General features: G+C 43.8%; 1 protein-coding gene across 1 annotated transcript; it reads left to right on the forward strand.

Annotated features, from left to right (window-relative positions):
* The first annotated feature begins 1,776 nt into the window (after positions 1-1,776).
* LOC111856363 (NACHT, LRR and PYD domains-containing protein 3-like) lies at positions 1,777-20,594 on the forward strand. Its single transcript, XM_072703516.1, has 12 exons — positions 1,777-1,859; positions 2,276-2,377; positions 2,893-3,006; positions 4,204-4,267; positions 4,453-4,681; positions 6,655-8,431; positions 10,943-11,116; positions 14,440-14,613; positions 15,676-15,849; positions 16,450-16,623; positions 16,738-16,784; positions 19,964-20,594. Exons 2-12 carry the CDS (start codon positions 2,316-2,318, stop codon positions 20,482-20,484), a joined length of 3,510 nt encoding a protein of 1,169 aa, XP_072559617.1. The 5' UTR covers positions 1,777-1,859; positions 2,276-2,315; the 3' UTR covers positions 20,485-20,594.
* The last annotated feature ends 2,701 nt before the right edge of the window (positions 20,595-23,295 follow it).

A 23,295-nucleotide genomic window follows, 5' to 3' on the forward strand; every position in this document is an offset into this window, starting at 1 on the left:
GCGGGGTATGACACTATCTCCCCTTATTTCTTTTTATTTATGTCACAACTTCTCTCTTCTCATTGCTATGGTAACAGTCTAAATGATATCTCTGTTGCCAAGATAACCATCTGTCAAAACAAATAATACTGATACTGACGCCTGTCTCGCCCTAGCAGCACCTGTCTCTCTCCTCTCCTCCTCTTCCGTTCACCTCATCATACTGTAAACTCATCATATTCTGTATTATTATTTACCCTGGGGTGTTTCACAAGGTTTGTGGCGTTTCCACAACACCTCACTGTCTTGCCACATATGTCACAAACCGCGTCTCGGCTGTTTGTGGAGCTGAAATAGCTCCGTACATGACTCCGCTTACGCTCAGCTATTGTTGTCAACTGAGTGACTGAGCACAGCAGTGCACTGTGGCGCTGTTACGATCTGGCTCAAAACCGTAACAAAAAGGGAAAAAAAAGACAATCCAAGAGAAGACACGGAACCCAAGCTTACCAGTAAACTAAATACAGAAAACAAGAATCAAATACAAAACAAAACCATAATAAAAGCAAAACAAATGGCAACGTGCAACAGGCGCCTAAGCACGAGCCCCATTTTCCCCAAAGCCTAGCCATTTTAAAAGGGAACAAATCAGCTACAGCCTTAACAAGCATCAGGTGTAACTAGCTCGCAGATACTCGGAGTCATGACAATGAAAATTGCCAACACCAGATGACCATTAGACCACAACCCACACTTAAGGTCGTCACAGACGCCTACACATTTAAACAGCCATATTTCGCATATCACTATTACAGACAGAAGAAGAAATATTTCCTATCAACTGGGTATCATTTAGACCAGCTTTTCTCAAACTTATTTGTCCAGGGGACCAGTCATGTCAGGCTTTGGGGCTGCAGGGCCCTGCATAAACGACGAAGTGACAGCAGTGCTGAGATCAGACCTGACCTGACTGAATTTTGATTGGTGCAGAACCGAGGCTCTGCGGACCGGCAGGAACCCTCTCACGGACCGGCACCAGTCCGCGGACCATAGTTTGAGAAACGCTGATTTAGACGATCCTGATAGTATATAGTCTTTCCACTGTGTTCTTGTTAATCTACACATTTACCACAAATTACTAAAATATGGATATTTTAATATGAGAATCGATTCTAGAACATAAATATCTGGTATCTCGAGGTATCGATATTTCAGTGTCGATCCGCACACCACTACTGAGCGAGCGTGCAGGCTGAGCTGAGCGCGCGGAGCGGGGATGTGGCGATGTTGCTTGTGAAAGTCCGACTATGAGCTCAGGAATGAGGCACACATATAACGCCATAGGTCCCAAGTGACATCGCAGTGTCCCTGGAGGAACAATTAATGTGACCAGAAACAGCTGGGATTCACTATGCAAAGGGCAAAATGTGCCACGATGCTTTTGCACTAATTCGTAATAGAGAATTTAAAAAGTGCCCTGTAATTCGATCAGCGCACAGGAGAAAAATAACGGAAACATCAGTGTAAAGCAGCCGCAAAGTGCATCGTGATTTAATCGTGGTTAAAGTGTCACTGCACTACCGCGTTTTATATGCACAAATATAATGCAGAATGTTCGTTATGACAGAATTAGGTGACGGCGGGAGCTTGTCCCGTTTCGCTTATCGTTTATTATTAAGTCACATGGTTAAAATCCCCAAAAACGGTCCGCCGTGCCAATGAGTCCGCGTCCTTTTCTGCTCAGACCGCTTCCATGTTTTACGAAAAACGGATCATTTCCTGTCTGTAAATGAAAGTGAAAGTGATTTAAAGCTGGAATCGCCATTCTGTCAAGGCACGAATAAGATTCTGCAAAAAAATAAAGATATTTTTATTGCAAGGTAAAATTATAGTTAACAGAAACAACTAATAATAAAATTAAAATGTATAACACAATTAGATACAACGGCGGTGCCATTGATTTAAGCACTACTTCACTTTTTTGTCTTTCTCCTTTAAAGTAAAACGTCACTTTGTTATTTCTGTAAATTGTATATTTATTTCCAAAGCATTTATCAGTAATACAGTTTAGATGTGTTGCATTGCATGTCAATGTAAGTGTTGAGCCTAAGTTTTGTGCTGGTGCTCCTAAAATTTTCAATAACTTTCTCAGGAATAGTGGAGAAAGTCAGTCTGAAGCGCGGACATGAAATGTGTCAGAGTAACAGAGTGGAGATATAGTGCATTGATTCGGTGTAAAAGTGCTGGGTACTAGATATTGTTTATGTATGTATCTATTTACTCTTCATGTTCACAGAGGCCCCAGCAGGAATCATCTGGTCTGGATCAGCACAAAAATGGATGGAACTGATTCTGAAATGCGCCCCCCTGTGGAGTGTAACAGAAAAAGCACTGAGAGGTAACAGTGTTACAGCCACTAGCATGCATGTCTGTCTGGGTCTATAGTCAGGCCATAACATAAAAGTAAACTGGGCTCCTAGCTAGAGCAGCACTTTAATATGTGTAGCTTAATAAAACGACCTCGCCATCTTCTTTCTTCGCTTTTTTCTTCCACAATCAGCCAGTTCTTTTATACTAGAGGCAATCAACAGATCATCCCTCCGATCCAAAATGGCCACAACAAAAAATAAACAAGCAAACAAATATATAAACAGGAAAAAACTACCAAAGACCCATCTAATGATGTGGCTTTTAACAATGATACTAAACCTTTCCTATAATAATGAAAATTATAGGTGATACAATTTATTTCACATTATAACTGACTGTAAATAAGTCTGTTTACATCAAGAGCTTCACAGCCTATCAAAGTACATGAAGGCAGAGCAGAAGGGTAAACAGCAGTGTGATGCCGTCCCCATTGTATGAATTATATTTATACCATGAGGGTTTGTTTCCTCTCACTGCCCACAGTGTCCTGATGAAGAGAGCAGACTCCCCTGTACCCAGCTGTGTTTCCCTGAAGAGTGACTGGTCAATGGTTCCACCAATCAACTTCCGAGAGGGACCTTTTCCTACAGATCAAAGGTAAATGTGCATTTAAACAAACACTGTTTAAAACACTCAGACTCTAAGTCAAATGGCACAGAGACACATACAAGCTATGAGAAAAGAAGCTTTATAATGAATGCATATTTTTTTTAACTTGTCAAATGTAGTTGGCTTTGAGAATTTAAACAGATGTTCTGTCTGTATTCTGTCTGTGTTCTACACTGTCCGACCAAAAAAAGTCGCCATTTGAATTTAGATCAGCAAATACTTAAAAGCCAATGACTGGATCAGTTTTATAGCTCAGCAACGTTATGCAGCAATAAAGTGAAGTCAGCTGAGAGCCTGAATCTACTGACTGGCCAGGTTATCACAACAATGGATGTTTTCTTTTTATTTAGTCTGTGGTTAATTAATACACAGGTCATACTGTATTACTTGTGCCCTGTTAAGTAAGGTCTTACCATTTAACCTGATGTTTTTTGAGTTAAATCTGCCTACTTTTTGGAAATAAAATATAATGTTTTTAAAATAAATTAAGCTAAAGTCTACCTATTTTCACAGTACCACCCTATAGGATTTACTCAGTTTAATTAAGGCAGCATTTTTGCACTCACTTTGTTGGTAAATTTATCATTTTTATGAGTAAAGTAAACCTTAGTTTAGCAAATAAAATGTCCAGTGCCAGTTAAGATAAAGGGTCTTGTTCAGCATCTGCTGCAAAGTGGCACCAGGCATGATGCATGTGTCTCTGCCAGCATGAGCCTGATGCTGCTTCCTGTCCAGCTGGGAGTTAAGGGCTTTGCTCAAGGGTCCAAAGACATGTGACTGTTCTGCTGAGACTGGGAATAAACCGGCGACCTTCTGATCACAGGCCCAGAGGCTTACTCTTCTGAGGCTGGGCATAAACCGGCGACCTTCTGATCACAGGCCCAGAGGCTTACTCTGCTGAGGCTGGGCATAAACCGGCGACCTTCTGATCACAGGCCCAGAGGCTTACTCTGCTGAGGCTGGGCATAAACCGGCGACCTTCTGATCACAGGCCCAGAGGCTTACTCTGCTGAGCCACATGCTGTCCCCCCCCCCTCAAAAAAACCGACTGTCGCCTCTGGCTGGCTCTCTGGGGGCATTTGGCAGGGACAATGTAAAGCACTTTGAGTCAATATAATATTTTGAAAATGCACTACATAAATAAATTTGAAATTTGAAAGATTAACTTTTCTGCCTCATTGACAGAGACCAAATGGAAGAATGCAGTTCAGATCTACATGATAAATCGGGTTTATCATCCATATTGAAGGTCTGTATTTATTACTGATATTTTTGTTTTCTTAGCTATTACATGAATTACCGTATATTTTATACAGCCGTATAATAAGAAATCCATCATGTTAAAGGACATATATTTTAAAGTATGATTCACAAATGAAACTTTGAAAAGGTTTGGTGCAAGTAGCAATAATTAATTGTGACTGTTTGTTTTAGTTACTAGAGGAAAAAGCCGTAAAGTTCCTAAAGGACGAGCTGAAGAAGTTTGTGAGGTATCTAGATCAGAATTACCCAGAATTCTCTGAGCCTCTGCTGGAGGAGGACAATGACCGGGACAGTGATGGTCAGATGCAGAAGACCTGTGGCAGAGAGGGAGCTCTGAAGATCACACTGTACATCCTGAGGACCATGAAGCAAAATGATCTCGCTGACATGCTGGAGAGGAGTAAGAGCCTCATAACATTCTCTACATGTACAGTACTGTGCAAAAGTCTTAAGCAGCCAGAGAAAAGGATCTTCATTTTGGTTTGTGAGCCAATCCAAAAACTTTCCTAAAGTCACCCCGGTATTTGCCGAAATCGTACATCCATGTATTTTTTGACTTGACCACTAGCACACGTCATGTGGCTAATAAATATCTCATTGACATTTTTACTAATTTAATTAGTGAATGAAGTGAGCTGGTGGTGAAATGTAACAAACACATGGACTGGCTGTGGTGCCCCTGAGGAGGTTTGGGAGCTGAAGTGATGCTTTAGGTTTTTTTTTCCAGAGCAACTTACTTCCCAGATAAATGGCTTTAAACTCATGGTGTCAATCCAAGAAAAAATATCCAGTTAATCACAATAATAGGTGAATAATAATTATGATTAATCACATGTTTAAAATGGCGGTCGGCTATTTGCTAGTATTTTCTGGAATATGAAACAAATACATGTGTGGTTTTAGAACAAAGAAATGCAGGAGAAACTGGTCAGAGGAATCACACATTTTTTCAATATAACATCTTGGTTTTGGTGATTTATGAATTATAATTGGAATTCTTGGTTTACAAAAAATAAAACACATAAGACAAATTTAACTCATCACATAATGTATGTTTTTTTCTGACCATTTTCACAAAGAGACCCCCTACTCTCCATAACCTTGCTATTGTGTTACGGTCGGCACCGACCCGTTTGTAAGTTTACAATGCATAAAAACACCACATAAATTTGTGTACTGCATCAAGGCTTTTTGACTTTGTCAGGAATCTCTATTTAAACAAAATAAATTAAAACAAAATCAATTTTTTTTTAATTGAAAACGAGAGGTAAGCTGTCAAAAGAAAGGTCCAGAAAGCCACACCAAAAATATTAAAAGCAATTTTTTCATGGATAAGGAAGCCTAACAAGGTAACCAAGAGATAAGAAACAAATTCTATGATAAATAATTGTTTTGAGGGTATTTTATGGCTGATTTAAGACACGGGTCGGCACCGACCCATTTAAGATAAGAGATAGGAACAGAAAGCTAACATAGGACAAAGGTAAAATGGTTCAGTCTCCCACTCTGGGCTGCATTTCCTAAAAGCAAAGTTGCTGACTTACATGAGAAACACGCCCCCTGCTGGCAGACCCTCTCACAGACCCGTAAGCAGAGAGACACCATACTAACCCACCATACTAACCCTATAATGCGACTTGACGTCACACCTCTGGTCCTGATATACCCGCCCCCCCAATGTTAACACTGTAGCGCCGGTGGGAGGGCTTCCGTATAGCGGGGGCCTATTAGCATATCCCAGCATGCTCGCCAGCCATGTTCACAGCCCTGTTGTGTTTGTTATTGTAAATCCCTGTGCTGTTCCCCATTGTCCTGTGTGCCCTTGCCTGTGTCTTGTGTGAACCCTGCCGATCCTCACGTGTCTTTAGTCATTATATAAATTACCCACAGTTTGTGTCCAGCATCTGTGTTTCCGTCTCATGGTGCTTTGGTGCTTGTTGAGTACCTGTGTTAGTCTTTTTAAGGACTTAATAACAGGACATTGTTGTCACCTTCAAAAGAGCCTCCTCGTCTTTCGCTGTTGCTGTACGATCTGCCGAGAACCACAATACGAAACCTATGGCCCTGGATCAGCTTACATGATTAATTTACATTAAAAACAAAATAGAGCATTAAGGTTTCCTGATTAATCACATGCATTAATGCGTTAATGTTGGCAGCATTACTTTAAACTTTTTCTTTGTCTGCCTAAGACTTATGCACAATACTGTATGTGGTGTTGCAGTAAAATTTGTATGGTAAGACTACATTTCACATTTGTCACAGTGAAATATCTGGACTTGTATGTGTAAAAAAGTGTGTTTTTGGAAAATATTCTTCCTCTCATACTGGTCAGAATCAGAATTAATGCATTTTCCTCTCATTTCTTTTCAGGACAGCTCATGCCGCAATATCTGCACAGAATCAAATGTACCCTGAAGCTGAAATGCGAACGTGTATTTGAAGGGAAAGCTAAGGAAGGACAGCCAACACTTCTCAGTGAGATTTACACAGAACTCTACATAACTGAAGGTGGGACTGGAGGAGTCAATGATGAACATGAAGTGAGACAGATTGAAACAGTATCCAAGAAAAGGCTAACAGAAGATACTACAGTCAAGTGCAATGATATATTTAAGTCCTTATGTAGGCGTGAGACACCTATCAGAACTGTACTCACTAAAGGGGTGGCAGGTATCGGGAAAACAGTCTCTGTGCAGAAATTTATTCTCGACTGGGCAGAAGGAAAAGCAAACCAGGATGTTCACTTCATATTTGCTCTTCCTTTCCGGGATCTGAATTTGATTGAGGAGGAATACAGTCTGATCGAGCTGCTTCACCACTTTGTCCCAGAACTGAAATCACTTGAATCCACTGAGCTGTTTAGGTACAAAGTCTTGTTTATCTTTGATGGTCTGGATGAATGTCGCCTTCCTCTAGATTTTCAGAACAATCAGAGCTGGTTTGATGTAACAAAGAAAACATCACTGGATGTGCTTTTGACAAATCTCATTAAGGGGGATCTGCTTCCATCCGCTCTCCTCTGGATAACCTCTCGGCCAGCAGCAGCCAATCAGATACCTCCTGACTGCATCCACCGGGTGACAGAGATACGAGGGTTCAGGGATGCCCAGAAGGAGGAGTATTTCAGGAGGAGATTCAGTGATCAGAGCCTGGCCAGCAGGATTATCACACATGTGAAATCATCAAGGAGCCTCTTCATCATGTGCCACATACCTGTGTTCTGCTGGATTTCAGCCACTGTGCTTAAGAGACTTTTTAGTGAGACTGACTGGGTAGAAATTCCAAGGACTCTGACTGAAATGTACACACACTTCCTGATCTTTCAGGGGAGTTTAAAGAAAGACAAGTATATGAAAAACTATGAAACCAAGCTTAATGAATACAACAAGGAATTCCTTTTAAAACTTGGTAAACTGGCTTTTGACAACCTTGAGAAAGGCAATCTCATATTTTATGAGCAAGATCTGACAGAGAATGACATTGATGTCGCTGAAGCTTCAGTTCACTCTGGAGTGTGCACAGAAGTCTTTAAGGAGGAATATGGGTTGTATCAGGAGAAGGTGTACTGCTTTGTGCATCTGAGCATCCAGGAGTATTTTGCTGCTTTATATGTGTTTCTGTCAAACTCTTCAGCTGACCTTCTGGAGACTGCAGTGGATCAGGCATTAAAGAGCAAGAATGGACACTTGGACCTCTACCTCCGCTTCCTCCTGGGCCTCTCAACAGATTCCAATAAGACTCTGTTACAAAAACTACTGGGACAGACAAGAACCAGCTCACATACCACTTTAATAAGATCCTTAAAATGGCTACTGGGACAGACAGGAACCAGCTCACATAACATTAGGAAAACAGCCCAATACATCAGGGAGAAAATACAGGAGAATTTATCTCCAGAAAGGACCATCAACCTATTCCACTGTTTGACTGAGCTGGGTGACAATTCTCTGGTAGAAGAAGTACAACGATACCTGAATTCAGGAAGCCTTTCAGCAGAAGACCTCTCACCTGCACAGTACTCAGCTCTGGCCTTTGTGATGCTGATGTCAGATGAGGAGCTGGATGTGTTTGATCTGAAGAAATTCATCAGATCAGATGAAGAGAACTGGAGGCTGCTGCCTGTGGTCAAGAACTCCAGGACAGCTCTGTAAGTGATGTGGGGATGGAAATCATGTCTGGTCTGTCAGTAATACATGAATGTTGTTTGAAATTTCTATGTAAATGAATATTATTATTATTTTGATAATCTCAACTACAGCTGTTTCTATAGCAGTAGCTAATCTGGACCACAGACTTTATAATGACTGAAGGTAGTGATGTAGTAAAAAACAAAAAAGTGACATTTCCGTTCCCATCCAGTCTGCCTTCTGATCAAAGGCACAGCATCATAACCTGCTATAGAAACAGTGAGGGCTCTTTATCCACAGGGTGTATAAGTGGTATGTGAGTGTTATTATCAGCAGGTGTGTTCATGTGATGGAGCCCAGAGCTGGGAGCTTCTGTATGACTGCTGTCTCTGGCTACTCACTGTCGCCCTCTGCTGGCCTTAGCTGCTCCTGGCTGAGGAGAGAATATAACAGAATATCTTTATTGTCACAGTACATGTACAAAGAAACTCTGTGTGCTTTCCTGCCAATAACAACACCTCCAGTTGGGCCATTACATATTAACATTTTATAAAGTATATAATGAAAATGTAACATTTATTTCCCATGAGGATTAATCACGAGGCTGGATTTTTTTTCACCATGACAGTCTGGAAGCCAGATTTTATATTGACTGAAGTTAGTAATATCGTACAAAAAAGCAACAGGTTGTCCATGACCATCCTTTGTGTGACAAACAGCCAAGAGCCAGAATTTCACAGAATGTTCGGACTCTGTGCCCATGAGTGGAAGGCCGCTGGTTCAGATCTCCTGGCCAGCAGAGTGATGTCATCACTGGGCCCTTGAGCAAATCCCTTAATGCCAATCACTGCAGGGGCGCTGGATGCTGGCCGACCCTGCGCTGTGACCCCAAACTTCCTCTCACCTGTGTGTGTCTCTGTGTCTCATAGAGAGAAAATGGGATGGGTGAAGAAGACAATTTCCCTATGAGGATGAATGAAGTATCACTGTTCATAAATATTTCTTTTAAATGAATGTTTCTTTTAAAAGCGTATCTGAAAGGATTGGTAGTCCTACAATTAGGGTATTGGTGATTTCATAAGTTCCCAGGTAGAGCAATACAGAAAAATGGATTTCACTCACAGGATCAGGAATTCAGGTGTCATTTATAAAACATAAACTCCTCTGGACATCATTCAAATCCCATATAAACACACACACACACACATATCCCAGGCAGGAACTGAACTCGAAACCCTAGATGGTCGGCTGTAGTGCTGATCACTGAGCTACAGCGCTGCTCAGAGCTTTATGAAAATACTTATGCAGATATTAAAGAGTTTCAGGGTAACTGGCCCTTTAAGATCATTAAACAGCAGTGCATTAAAAAGTGGTTTGCAGTAGAAATTGACCGATATTAGTTTTTCAGGGTTGATGCTGATACTGATTATTGCTAGTTAATGATTATCGATAGCCGATATTTGGAACCGATATATATATTTACAGTAAAAATGAAAATCTCTGAAAACTCCAACACAAAATATTGCCTTTATTACTTATCTTTTTTACATTAAATTTAAATAAAATATAAATAGCAAAAGTACTAACAAATAAATAAAAATTATAAACCAGAAGTGCCAAAACAAGGGAACTTGCACCTATACAAAAATAGATTAACTTGGATTTTAATGTTAAAACAAATTATCAGCATTGTAATGAAAGTAACAAAATGTAATGAAAGTAATGAAAATGTATATTTTAGTACTCATAGTTAAGCAGCAGCAGGTTGTGGTAGAGGAAGCAAAGCTGCTCAGCGTGCTCTCCACTTAACCTATATCTCCTCTCAAAAATACTTGAGATTTCGCTGAACACTTGCTCACTTGGAACAGTCGAGGTTGGTGAGCTAAGAAACTTTCTTGCTAGTGGGACAAGAAGCTTAAAGTGTATCACCATTGGATTGGATCCCCCTTACGCCGGCCAATCACTGGCTCCTTTAGGTACAAATGTAATTCATCCTCAAGGCAGATGTTGTTCTGGCTCAGTTCTAGTGTCACTTCCTCTACTGGGATGAGTGTTTCAAGTAAGTTGGAAACAATTTCCCACTAGAGAGCAGTAAGACAGGCAAACCCTCCGTGTTCACTGGCGTAAATGTTCAGAGCCCGCTTCTGCTCCATCATTGTTTGCAGCATGTAGAGTATGGAGTTCCACCGGGTTGGGATGGCCTGAATTATGTTGTGCTCTGGCAGGCCAAGTTGTTTCTGAATATCTCTCAATCGCTGCTTTGCAAGAATTGAGTGGTGGAAATGTGTGGCACACCTTTTCAGCAACGCAATGATGTCTGTGACAGCTCTTTGACTTGTTTTTTTCTGTGTGGTTTCATATAGCTTATGATGATGAGTCCTCAGATGGGACCACAGGTTGGAAGTATTTATGGTTTATAAGCTGTGCCTTTTATTATGCTGAAGTTAGTGGATATTTTGTACCACTATAATCACTGATGTGTAGGATACATACTGGTCTGTGTGTGTATAATAACACAGCTCCTTTTGCAGCCTGATCAGCTGTGATCTCACAGAGAAATGCTGTGAGACGCTGGCTTCAGCTCTCAGATCAAACTCCTCACATCTGAGAGAGCTGGACCTGAGTGACAATGACCTGCAGGATTCAGGAGTGAAGCTGCTCACTGCTGGACTGGGGGATTCACAGTGCAAACTGGGGATACTGAGGTGAGTATTACTGGGTATTCTACACTGTAAACTGGTGATATTGAGGTCAAACATACTAGTCCGGTCAAATAGTAAACTGGTATTTCATGATGACACTGCAACTGGGACACAGATTAAACCACAGGCCACAGGTATTTGACAGCACAATTGAGACACCCTCCACCCTGCAGACACAGAAAGGAGTGTCCTGGGAAGGGCTGAGGGATCAGCCACATGGCCAGTTCATTTACTCTGACTTAAGCTCCTGTTTAGGCCTCTAGATGCAGCAGAAGGACTAATATTATAAGAGCCTCTCATGTCTGAAGAGCCTCAGCCAGTAATGCGGCTGATCCTGAATCCAAGCTGTCTAAGCATGAACTATGTCAGTACTTTATATTATAAAGTGTTTCTGTGACATTTGCAAGGCAAGTCAGACGAGCGAACCGCTGCACTCACACCATTTCATTCCCACTACGCAGGTATAGATTTCAGCTTTTTATTTCTCAGGAAAGAGGACATGATGCGGATGTTTTGTTTTAATATTGTTATACTGACTTAAAATTGTTACACTGTGTACTAGAGTAAATACCTGGGCTGGACTTTTCACAGTTTCATAGGAGAGGAACCTAAATCACATTTCCTGAGGTGGAATTACACCAAATAAAATACTCCTTTACTTTGGGTACCTGCTGCATGGGCCCCTTCCTGTGTCACATCAGCCACCTGTCAGCTATGAGAGAGGAATCACTCCTGTAATCAGCTCTCACTGCATTGTACAGATCTGTGTGGACCGCAGTGTTTAAAATGTTCATGTGCTAAGGTCTCTCAAACAATTTAAAAATAAAACAAGCTGTGCATCAGGTAGGTCAGCCTGAAAGGCCTGCATTAGCTTCTGGGGATGTTCACATCTCCCCCGGTCAGAGTTCCTAGTCAGTTTGGGGACATGTGGCAGAAAGATGGCTGACGACTGCTAGTCATTTCTGTTGAAGTTGAACCCTCTGGAAAACATGACCGAGGCAATTTTGTTTCTTTGCCCAGTACACTAAGCAAAACAAAACTTCGAGGTTTCACTGATAAAAAGTCTTGGCAGTTTCAGCTGCTGTTGAGATGCTCAGCCACAGAACTGAATATTCTGGGCCTTCAAAATACTGTGAAGCTTCGAAACTAATTGAAGTGCATATTCATCCAACCGAGGCTAACATGAGATAGCTGACAGATACAGAAACTCCTAAGCTAACACAAGGTGCTCATTCATACCTATTTTTAATCACATTGAGCAGCAGCAGTAATTGGTCCACATTCCCTAAAGGTTACATGGTCATACTCTGTATGGTTTACATCAGCTTCTGGTAGAGTTGGATGTCACGAGACCGGTCTTGGTCTCGAGACCACTTTTACGCGGTCTTGATCTTGTCACAGTCTCGACGGTCTTTGGTCTTGGTCTTGTTTTGGTCTCAGATCACTCGGTCTTGTCTTGGTCTCGCTGTCTTGGTCTTGCTGTCTCAGATCAACATAGTGGTCGGGAGATTTGGAGCGAAAAGTATCCATGACACACAACGTAACATTCAATAATGCAACATTATTATTATTTTGCCTTTCACACCCTTCAAATGCAACCAATCAATGACATACATGCATTTTGTTGTAATTCAGACATTGGCGCGCATCCAATCAAAATACGCGTTATTTTCGCAAAATAAGTATAGCGCTAGTTAAACGTTAGTTAAATGTGTAATCACATGCCACTCCAGACATCAAGATGTTTGAATATTTTAAGCACTTGTCCTTATTCTTATTAATGCACAATTTGATGTGCAGTTTGTATTGGCATATAGTATTTGTAGTTTGCATTTGATTCATGTGACGTGTACGCATGTCTTTATATTGTTTGACTGCAGTATTTTGCTTAAAATGGTGTTGTTTGACTAAATAAATGTGACCATTGACTTTTAAATAACATCTGCATATCACGTCTTGTTGACTTAACAGGTCTGATCCATTTCAGGGAAGTTGATATCATACAGTGTCATTTGGCTAGTACTACTACAACGGGACATGATGCTATTTTAAGTTTTTAATTGTGTATCTTCAATTTGATGTTACAATTTCATCTACAAATTAAGTATAATTCAAATCAGTTACATATTTCCCATTCTTTAGACAATTGTTGGAGGTGTTAGCTGTTTTGTCAGATGACTTTGAGACTAGTCAGTACCCGTTATGTCAGTCCTCAACAGCACACAAAAGTTAAGGGAGTCTTTTTTTTCGGTGTCGTCTCATCTCAACTTTGTCTTAGTCTTGACTCGGTCTGTCTTGGTCTGAGTCTTGGTCTTGTCTTGGTCTCGATACCCTCTGGTCTTGGTAGTGTCTTGGTCTTGGTTTAGGCAGTCTTGACTACAAGTCTAGCTTTTGGTTACATCCTCTTAATGGCGTCCTAATGATTACATTCTCTATGTGTTATACAATACCGTATAATATTCCATATGGACACCCCCAAAGGGCAGTCTTTATTTTTGGGAGATAAGGAGGGGCATTTAGGAAGGGCAGCCAGATTGTGGAGGCTAGCTCCTTCCTCACGCGGCTGGATCCGGCTCCTTGGTCGCTGGCTGAGCAGGTGGGGGGCAGCAGTTCCTTCTAGGTGGTCATCCTCCAGGCCATCTGTGTTCATAGAAAGAGAGATGACAAGCAGGCTGTTCACCAGTAACTCTCCCCCCTCCTGCCCTAATAGTGTGGCTATTATCAGCCGGCCTCCAGTTGACATTCCTCACTTCCTCACGGGTGGTTCTGTAGCCGACCGTGGGGATCTTGTGGTTTCTGTCTGGCGCTGTGATGCTGAACGTCCTCTTTGGGATTTTACTGACTTTCCTGCCCCTGTGGCTTCACACTGTTTGCTCTTGTAGTCACTCCAGGACCTCATCCTCTCTGCCATCAGTGCTCTTCTTGTGGCAGGACTGTGGATGAGGTAGTCCAGTTCTAAGTTTTATACAGTGTATCGCTGTCACTGGATTGTGTAGTTTTGATCTGAGTTGATTATTTATGTCTGTTATTACACAGTCAGTGAGGCTAAAAGGTGAGCTTCAGTGAACAGTGTGTGGGGGGCGCAGGAACAGAGGCACACAGGCAGACCTGGGTGCCGAATAATGCCCCCAAAAGGCAGCTTTTTATCAGGAACACGGAGAGCAAGTATGGAGGAAAAGGGGGAAGAGCTGAAGGGTTATTTGGTCTGGGGGGGTCCAGGCCAGTCGCTGGTCCCATTCAGGCTGTGGCTTTGGGCACGTCAGTACTGGCATTTTGATGGGTTGCTGCCAACGGTATGTTGTCCGAAATTAATTTCCTTTATGCAGGCTGGCAGGTTGTAGAGTCACAGAAGAAGGCTGTTCTTCCCTGGCTTCAGCTCTGAGGTCAAACCCCTCACACCTGAGAGAGCTGGATCTGAGCTACAATCACCCAGGAGACTCAGGAGTGAAGCTGCTCTCTGTTGTACTGGAGGATCCCAGATGTAAACTGGAGAAGCTGAAGTGAGTACAGAATGAACATTTTATGTCAGTTCAAGTCAAGTTTGTATATGTAGCACATGTTCATACACCAAGGTCATTCAAAGTGCTTAACAGAAAAGATAAGAAATAAAGTGCATAGTCTAAAAGCAGACAAATAATGCATAGCAATAAATATAAAAATAAAATAACATGAAACATTAAAGAACAGATATGAAGTGACAAAGTGCCATTCGCATCAGTTACTGTTACATAGTCCACCATGGAGCTGCAGCCTGGGTGCTCTGGTGCCAGGTGCCCTTATAAACACCCTTATGCTGGAACACGGTGTTCGTTATGGACAGACTGTGGTCAGCACAGGAGTCCAATAAGAGAGCAGCTCGGGTTCAGATTGGCCAGGCCGTTCCTCCCAATCACAGCTCTCCAGGTGTCACTGTCGTTACTCACGTGAGCGTTAAAGTCCCCCAGCAGAACAATGGAGTCCCCAGAGGGGGAGCCTTCCAACATCCCATCCAAGGTCTCCAAGAACGCCGCAGACTCTGAACTGGTGTTCGGTGCATAAACACACACAACAGTCAGAGCCCGTCCCCCGACTCATTGGGGTGAACTCCAACATACTGGCACCGAACTGGGGGGCTATAAGTAGACCCACCCCTGCCCTCCGCCTCTCACCATGGGCAACTCCAGAGTGGAATAGAGCCCAGTCCCGCCCCAGGAGTTTGGTTCCAGACCCCGAGTCGTGTGTCAGCAGTCAAACCATGTGAGAAATAATTAAGCAGAAAAGATGGAAACCAGCAATTCTTAGTACACGATTTGTGTTGGATAGCAGAGATAATAGATGAAGAACAATGACAGTAATGTTGCAATTTAGAACTTAACTGTGTTTGGTTTAACAAAACTTACGAATAAACATATAATTGACACCAATCAACACCAGGGTGATTGTTAATATGCTTTTTATATACTGTACAATTAAGTCATCGTTTTTAAAAAAATATCTTCTGTGATGGTTGTGATGACTCACATTACTGTAATATATTGTACAGCAATGCAAAAAGTTTTTTATAAGTGTTGCATTTTCCTTAGGGTGGACCACTGTGAACTCACAGAGAAATTCTGTGAGGCGCTGGCTTCAGCTCTCAGATCAAACTCCTCACCCCTGAGAGAGCTGGACCTGAGTGACAACGACCTGCAGGATTCAGGAATGAAGCTGCTCTCTGCTGGGCTGGGAGATTCACACAGTAAAGTGGAGATACTGAGGTCAGTATTACTGGGTATCCCACATTATAAATTGGAGATACTGAGGTCATTATTACTGGGCATTCCACACTGTAAACTGGAGATACTGAGGTCAGTATCACTGGGTATTGCACACTGTAAACTGGAGAAACTGAGGTCAGTATTACTGGGTATCCCACATTGTAAATTGGAGGTACTGAGGTCATTATTACTGGGCATTCCACACTGTAAACTGGGGATACTGAGGTCAGTATCACTGGGTATTGCACACTGTAAACTGGAGAAACTGAGGTCAATATTACTGGGTATCCCACATTGTAAATTGGAGATACTGAGGTTAGTCATATTTGTCAGGTCAAATAGTAAACTACTATTTCACAATGACACTGCAACTGGAACACAGATTAAACCTCAGGCCACAAGTATTTGACAGTTCAACTGAGATAGTACTCCACACTGTAAATGGGAGATACTGAGGTCAGTATTACAGTACTTAGTATTCCATGCTGTAAACTGCAATTATTGAAATATTTATCAGACCAGACACATTTGCTTAAAAGTAATACTTTTAATGTTGAGATGAAATTGTTTATTGGAGAGTTTTTGTCTGTCTCTCTGCAGGCTGTCGGGTTGTAGAGTGACAGAAGAAGGCTGTTCTTCCCTGGCTTCAGCTCTGAGGTCAAACCCCTCACACCTGAGAGAGCTGGATCTGAGCTACAATCACCCAGGAGACTCAGGAGTGAAGCTGCTCTCTGCTGTACTGGAGGATCCCAGCTGTAAACTGGAGAAGCTGAAGTGAGTACAGAGTGTGAGTCTGACACGCTACAGATACTTATGCATGTATGTGAAGAAGAGGCACCAATAAATAAATGGATACAGCAGTACTATGTCATTTTGCTTCTCCTGTAGTGTGGACCACTGTGGAGAGTGCAGGACCAGACCAGGCTTACAGAAATGTAAGTGTGTTTGTATGTTTTTATTAATATTACCATCCATCCATCATTGTAACTGCTGAATCCTCACTGGGGTCACAGGGGGCCCGGAGCCTGTCCCAGGAGCAATGAGCGCAGGCAGGAACCAATCCTGGGCAGGCGGCAACACATCGCAGGGCGCGCACACGCACACACACACACACACAGCCACAATCACACAACTACAGGGGCAATTTAGACACATCAGTCAGCCTACCCTGCATACCTTTGGACTGTGGGAGGAAACTGGAGCTATTAATAATACCATTAATACCATTTTATGATTGTATTCATCCTATTCTTGTGATGGGTGTGGCTTTTTGCACTGTATGTAGAAGGATTTCCATGTTTGTCTTTAGGTGAGTTTCTCTGTGTGTGACAGTTTAGACAGAATCCAAAGGGAAAAGACAAAACAGACATCACCAAAAAGACTATTAATTCACTTATTTTTTTTTTTTACAAACAAATACTTTATACATGCTTATAACAGGGTTGAAATATATTCAGGTATACCTCTGTGTCTTTAATTTCACAAAGAAATCCTTTGCATTTGTTCTACTTGCACATGCGGTGAGTTTACTTTTATCGTTTTGAGATTCGTTAGCAGTACTGTGCGGTATAAATGGTATAAACAATATACGATGTAAAAGTGGCCAACGGGAGAGATTATGATTATACCGCCCTACCGCAGAAATTTTCCCTCCTCGCCAACAAAAATTACTCCTGCGCGGTCTGATTTTGACAAACCGCACTCACCCATACCCATCATACTTAAACCCGTATCCAAACCGTTAACCGACAGAAATAAAATTAAATTCTGCACCCAATCCAACACGCTATTAATAAATACCGACACCCGACCTGCACCCGAATGAAAATCAGTCAGATATCCAAAATTAAAGACAAAAGTGTATTGCCACAACAAACGACAAGGCATAACCAAATGTAAATGTTGCTTAATAACAGCCTAATAAGCAAAACAAACGGTAGTAGCCTACCTCCAAACTCAAATAATGATTGATATTGCCATGCCCAGACATAGCCTTACCAGCTTACAATCAAATGTGTTAATAAAACTATTATATAAAATGTACATTAGGCTACCCTGCAAATTATTGGGTTTTATAGGCTACCTACGTGCACTGTCCATTTTCCTTTGATTACCCGATAGGAAATCCTACGCGAAGGCGAAGACTAGTGTTTGGTGCGGTGCTTTATATTACTGTGTAAAAAAAGGATATCGTCCACAGTTGATGGCCTCAGCTGACCCCTTCACTCCTGGATGACATATCCGGCGCATGAGAAATCACGCTCACTTGCGGCGCTGGATGCCGGGATGGCGAGAGTAGATCTCGCAATATGAGCATTATTGGGAAACAAATGCTCATGCTCTCTCCACCAAGACAAGACGTCAAAAGAGTTGTTTTCGTTATCTGAGATAACTCCGAAATTCTCCCACACTTGATTTTAGTGGAGTTATTGGCCACAACTTTAAACTCCTGCTAGTTTTCTTTTCAATTCCTCAGCATCCATTTCGAACAACTGCAGGAGATCGCGCGCGTTTCTTGAAAATGAAAGTGGGAGAGATTTCCGGGAATGCATGTGCAGGCATAAATTGATATGGATTTTACGTTTTATCATCTTGAATGCAGGGATTTTTTGTGTGTATGCTGGTTTTCACTGCAACTCCCTAATTAGATAACTGATTGGCTGAAGAATCCTCACACCTCAGTTTGAACAGCTGACCTACAGGTTATCCCAAAAACCTGCATACACACCGGCCCTTTGCGGGTAAGATTGGCCACCCCTGCCCTAGGGTATTTTTTGTTGGCACATGATGTTTTGAAAACCGCAATTTAGACCCGCGCTCTCCTGCGTCCGACCCGACCTGAACCCGTATCCGACACAGTAGAATATTTTTCACCCGTTTCATCAAAATTTGCAGGTCATACGTCGGGTACCCGAACCCGTGCAGGACTCTGCCTGGCAGGACCTTTATGGGAGAGATGGTCATACTAATATAGATGGAGTTATGACACTAGTCTAATTGTATTAGTTTTGTAGCTTTTGGTTCTGTGTCTTGTTTTCTGCTTACTTGCAATTTACAAAACCAACCTGTGTTCTTAATATAAAATAAAACCAGGGAAGTTACTTGAAATGTTTTCATGTTTTTTCTACAGTTGCAGATTTGCACAATAAATATTCTACGTTCATGACTACTTTGAAATGTGTTAACAGTTTATTATACAACTTCCTGCTGCAATGCCTTTGCTATGGACATATGTTACCCTTTCAAAAACAGTTATATTGAAATTTACAGATCAAATCATATACCGCAATATATACCGTCTACCTTCTATGGTTCAAATTATACCGCAATATGAATTTTATGCTATATCGCACAGTCCTATTTGTTAGTATTTTCCTAGATGGCACCCGTAGTCTTCCCCAAACCGGGAGAATGGTCTGGCTGCAGAACACTGGGTGTCTCGGCTAGGAGGATCTCCACTGTGGAACCAGAAATCACATGACTTCCACTGCTGGGCCTGAGATGATGTTATGCAAACTTCAGAAAGTATAGGATAGAAATATTATTATTATTGTTAATAATTATATTATTCGTAAAATTATATATGTACATGTATATATGTGCCTGTATAATGTTAAATATGATTACAACATTTTATATATAATTATAGCATTATATAAGTATTATTATTACTGATAATAAATCATAATAATGTATTATAATAATATCCGATAGAATATTTTGTGATAAATCGGCGCTGATGCTGGACTCTCTCCTCGGTTTTATATTTTAAAATAAAGATACTCACTTTTAGTATTAATATCTGGTGCCGTTTTGTGGTAAATATGCTTGTGGTGAATGTGTCTGATGAATGTCGCTGCTTTGTAATTTTATTTACCTGTAATTAAGCTGTTAGTTTAGCTCGCACAGCATTTTGGCGGCTCTTCCCGGCGGCGTCGCGTGCCGTACGACATTTCCGGAGCTATTTCATATACTTCAGTTCCCGTTTCGTTCGGGGAAGCTGTGCTGTTTTTATATTGTACAGATAAATACAGTACAGCCTAAATGTAAGTGATAAAATGGCGGAGATGCCAGTCTGCCTGATGTTATTAGCGGCTCTTCCTCCTGCCTACAGACTCCTGCCAGCTGACACTGGACCCCAACACAGCAAACAGACGCCTGTCTCTGTCAGGGGGGAACAGGAAGGTGACATGGGGGCCACTGCAGCCATATCCTGATCATCCAGAGAGATTTGACGACTGGTGCCTCCAAGTTCTGTGCAGAGAGAGTCTGACTGACCGCTGTTACTGGGAGGCTGAGTGGGATGGAGATGGTGTCCAGATAGGAGTGACTTATAAAGGAATCGGGAGGAAAAGAGGGAGTGACTGTGAGCTTGGATTCAATGAAAAGTCATGGATTCTGTGGTGTGATCCTGACAGTTACTCTGTCCTGCACAATAATAAACAGACTCTCATACCCATATGGCCCTCAGGCCCCCGCCGAGTAGGAGTGTATCTGGACTGGGGGGCTGGTGCTCTGTCCTTCTACAGAGTCTCCTCTGATGGACTGATCCTCCTGCACAGATTCACCTCCTCATTTACTGAGCCCCTCTATCCAGGGTTTGGGGTTGATATAAACTCCTCAGTGTCACTGTGACATGTTGCTGGTTATCCTGGCAAAAAAGTAACTGCTTTTTAACCTTTATAATCCTTTTTACTCTGAAATGTATGATTGACAAACATGTTGAATAAACATGCAAAATAACAGTTTTTCTCTCTGACTAAAATGTAACTCAATGTAATCCTGATGAGTGGGGGGGCTTTCCCCCTCCCCTGTATATGTACGTTTTATATATTTTTGTCTATTTACTGTATTACACACACACACACGCACAAAGGACTCAGATTGAGCATATATAATAACACACACACACAAGGTATGCTGTTGAGCATACACACACACACAAAGCACCTGGATAGAAAGCACATACAAACAAACAGAGCCCAGTTAGAGCACACACACACACACACACACACACACAGAGCGCCCAGTTAGAGCACTCTCTAATTTGGGTGCTCTCTTGTGTGTGTGTGTGTATGTGTGTGTGTGTGTGTTTCTGTCCTGCACTGGGACACTGGGATCCACACTAACTACAGGGTGGGCTAACCTGTTGGCCACACCAACACCTCTTCCAGCAGTAGCCCAGCTTTCCTAGTTGGTCTCCCATCCAAGTACTGGCCAGGCTCAAAGCTGCTTCAGATGGATTACCTGGCCTGAGCTACAGGTGGTGTGGCTGCTGAATCTCAAAAAGAAAGAAAGTCCAGCCCCTAAGCCCAAGCTGCCCTGCTGCTTCAGCTAAATGTAAACACTGCAATAAGACAGGACATTGCATGATTATGTTGTTTGCTGCAAACACGCTTTGTGCATGAAATTGACATGCCTGAAGTGCACAGTTAATATTAAGGCTGTGACAGCCTCAGCGCCGGTGGAGCTGACTGTAATCTCGGGCTCTTCGGTGTCTCTTCTATAAAAATGCGTGTATGACAGATGCTTCAAAGAATACCTACAGCCTCCCACAGTGAAACTGGTGACATGCTCCCGTGCTCCTATGCCACTGCTTGGCCGCTTACAACAGATGACAAACCACAGGGAATGCAGACACGCACAGGGGCACCAAAAAAGGAAGCATGGGACCCGGGGACACTAAAGGGGATAACGGAGGGATCACACCCACAGGAGGCACATAGGGACTAGCAGGGGACATAGGCACAGAAGGACGGGAAGGACACATGGGAGGCACAAAGGAACCAAAAGAGGACAAAGGCACAGAGGGACACGGAAGAGACACAGGGGGCACAAAGGGACTAGAGGGTACTGAGGGGGAAACACAGGGGGCACAGAGGGGAGCAAAGGCATGGAGGGACAAGGAGCAAACATGGAGGGCATGAAGGAACTAGAGGGGAACGACGGTAAGACAGGACGGGGAGTGAATACAGGGGCCAAGGGAGCTAAGGGCAAAGGGAAACAGGGAGCTGAAGGGACCCTTGGCAGGCATAAGGCGGGGGCTACTGGAGCCGCAGGTGACCGTGAGAACTGGGGCTGACAGGGATGCCGAGGGTGGCGAGGAAGCAGGTAAAGGGGCTGGTGGAGAAGGCGAGGAGGGAGCCGAAGGGGACTGTGGCAGAAGGGGCGCAGCCTCAGGCGACTGACGAGGTACCCGAGACAGGGCCACAACCGGCCGACAAGGCACCGCAGGCGAGGCTGGGGGCATCCGCCGAGCGGGAGCCTGGGGGAGCGAAGGCGAGCCAGGGGGTCGACTCCGATGTCGGTGTCCCCTCTCTCTCCGGGAGACGGGCACCCGGCCGGCATGTGCTGTGATGAGGGGGCGGTGGCTGGTGGGACCCGCTGGGGAGGTCCACTGGTGAAGTTGTAGGGGAAGTTAAGTAGATTCCCGAGGGGTTCCACTCAAGCTCTTCCTCTTATAACTCCACTGTGGAGGGAGGAGTGGTAGTCTGGAACTCTGGGACCTCCTAGGGGACTAGGGCCAGGAGAACTGGGGCTGTAGGGTCAGGGACAGGGTACACTGGGGCCGGGGTGTCAGGGACCAGGGGAGCTGGGGGCTTGTCAGCTGGCAGGGCTAGATCCTCGCGGGGCGGCATGTCGGCAGCCGGGACTGGACCTTTGCAAGTGGGCACCAAGGGGACTGGCTCCTCGGGAGCGGGTGCCGGAGCAGGGACCTTGGAGAGCACTACAGGAGGCGCCTGACCAGACCCCTTGGGCGGGCGAGGGTGCTGCAGGAACTACGAGCCCTGCAGGAATCTCGGGCGTCAGCGGTGACGGTGCAGAGACCTCCGGGGGCACAGCCACAGCCAATCTGGAACCACGGGGAACAAATCAGGACCCAGAGCCTCAGGGGCTGAGGCAGGAGCCACAGGGACCGCTGGGAGCTGAACTGGCGCCGCCGGGTCGGAATCCTCTGGGGGCCAAGCTGGAGCCTTGGCAGGAGCCGTAGCAGGGGCCGCGGGCAATGCCGGAGCCAGGACCTCGGGCGAGGCAGCTGCGGGGAGAGCCATGGGCGCAGGGGCCTCGGGCACCAGAGCAGGAACCATGGGCGCGGGGACCTCAGGTGCCAGAGCAAGAGCACTGGGCGCAGCGACCTCGGGCGCCAGAGCAGGAACCTCAGATACCTTCGGGGGCTGAAGTAGGAACCTCAGAGGCGACATCAGAAACCTCTGGATCCTCATAAGGCGGTGCAGGAGCCATCGGGCCAGGAACCACAGGCGCAGCCAAGGCCGCAGGAGCTGAGCGGGGACCTCTGGAGGCAGAGCCGGGGCCACCAGAGCCCCAAGGGGTGCTGCAGGGGCCGAAGGAACCACGAGGGACAATTCAGGAATAGCCAGCACAGGAAACACGGGGGCCGCTGCAGGAATAGGAACCTCAGGGAACTGAGCAGGAACCACAGGGGGT

Source organism: Paramormyrops kingsleyae, chromosome 20 (genome assembly GCF_048594095.1).
Source record: "Paramormyrops kingsleyae isolate MSU_618 chromosome 20, PKINGS_0.4, whole genome shotgun sequence".
NCBI lineage: Eukaryota > Metazoa > Chordata > Actinopteri > Osteoglossiformes > Mormyridae > Paramormyrops > Paramormyrops kingsleyae.

Coding starts and splice junctions, on each gene's coding strand:
- LOC111856363 (XM_072703516.1), top strand. CDS start 2,316: ATGGATGGAACTGATTCTGAAATGCGCCCCCCTGTGGAGTGTAACAGA. Junction 11,117..14,439: donor TGCAAACTGGGGATACTGAG/GTGAGTATTACT, acceptor TCCTTTATGCAG/GCTGGCAGGTTGTAGAGTCA. Junction 16,785..19,963: donor CAGACCAGGCTTACAGAAAT/GTAAGTGTGTTT, acceptor TCCTGCCTACAG/ACTCCTGCCAGCTGACACTG.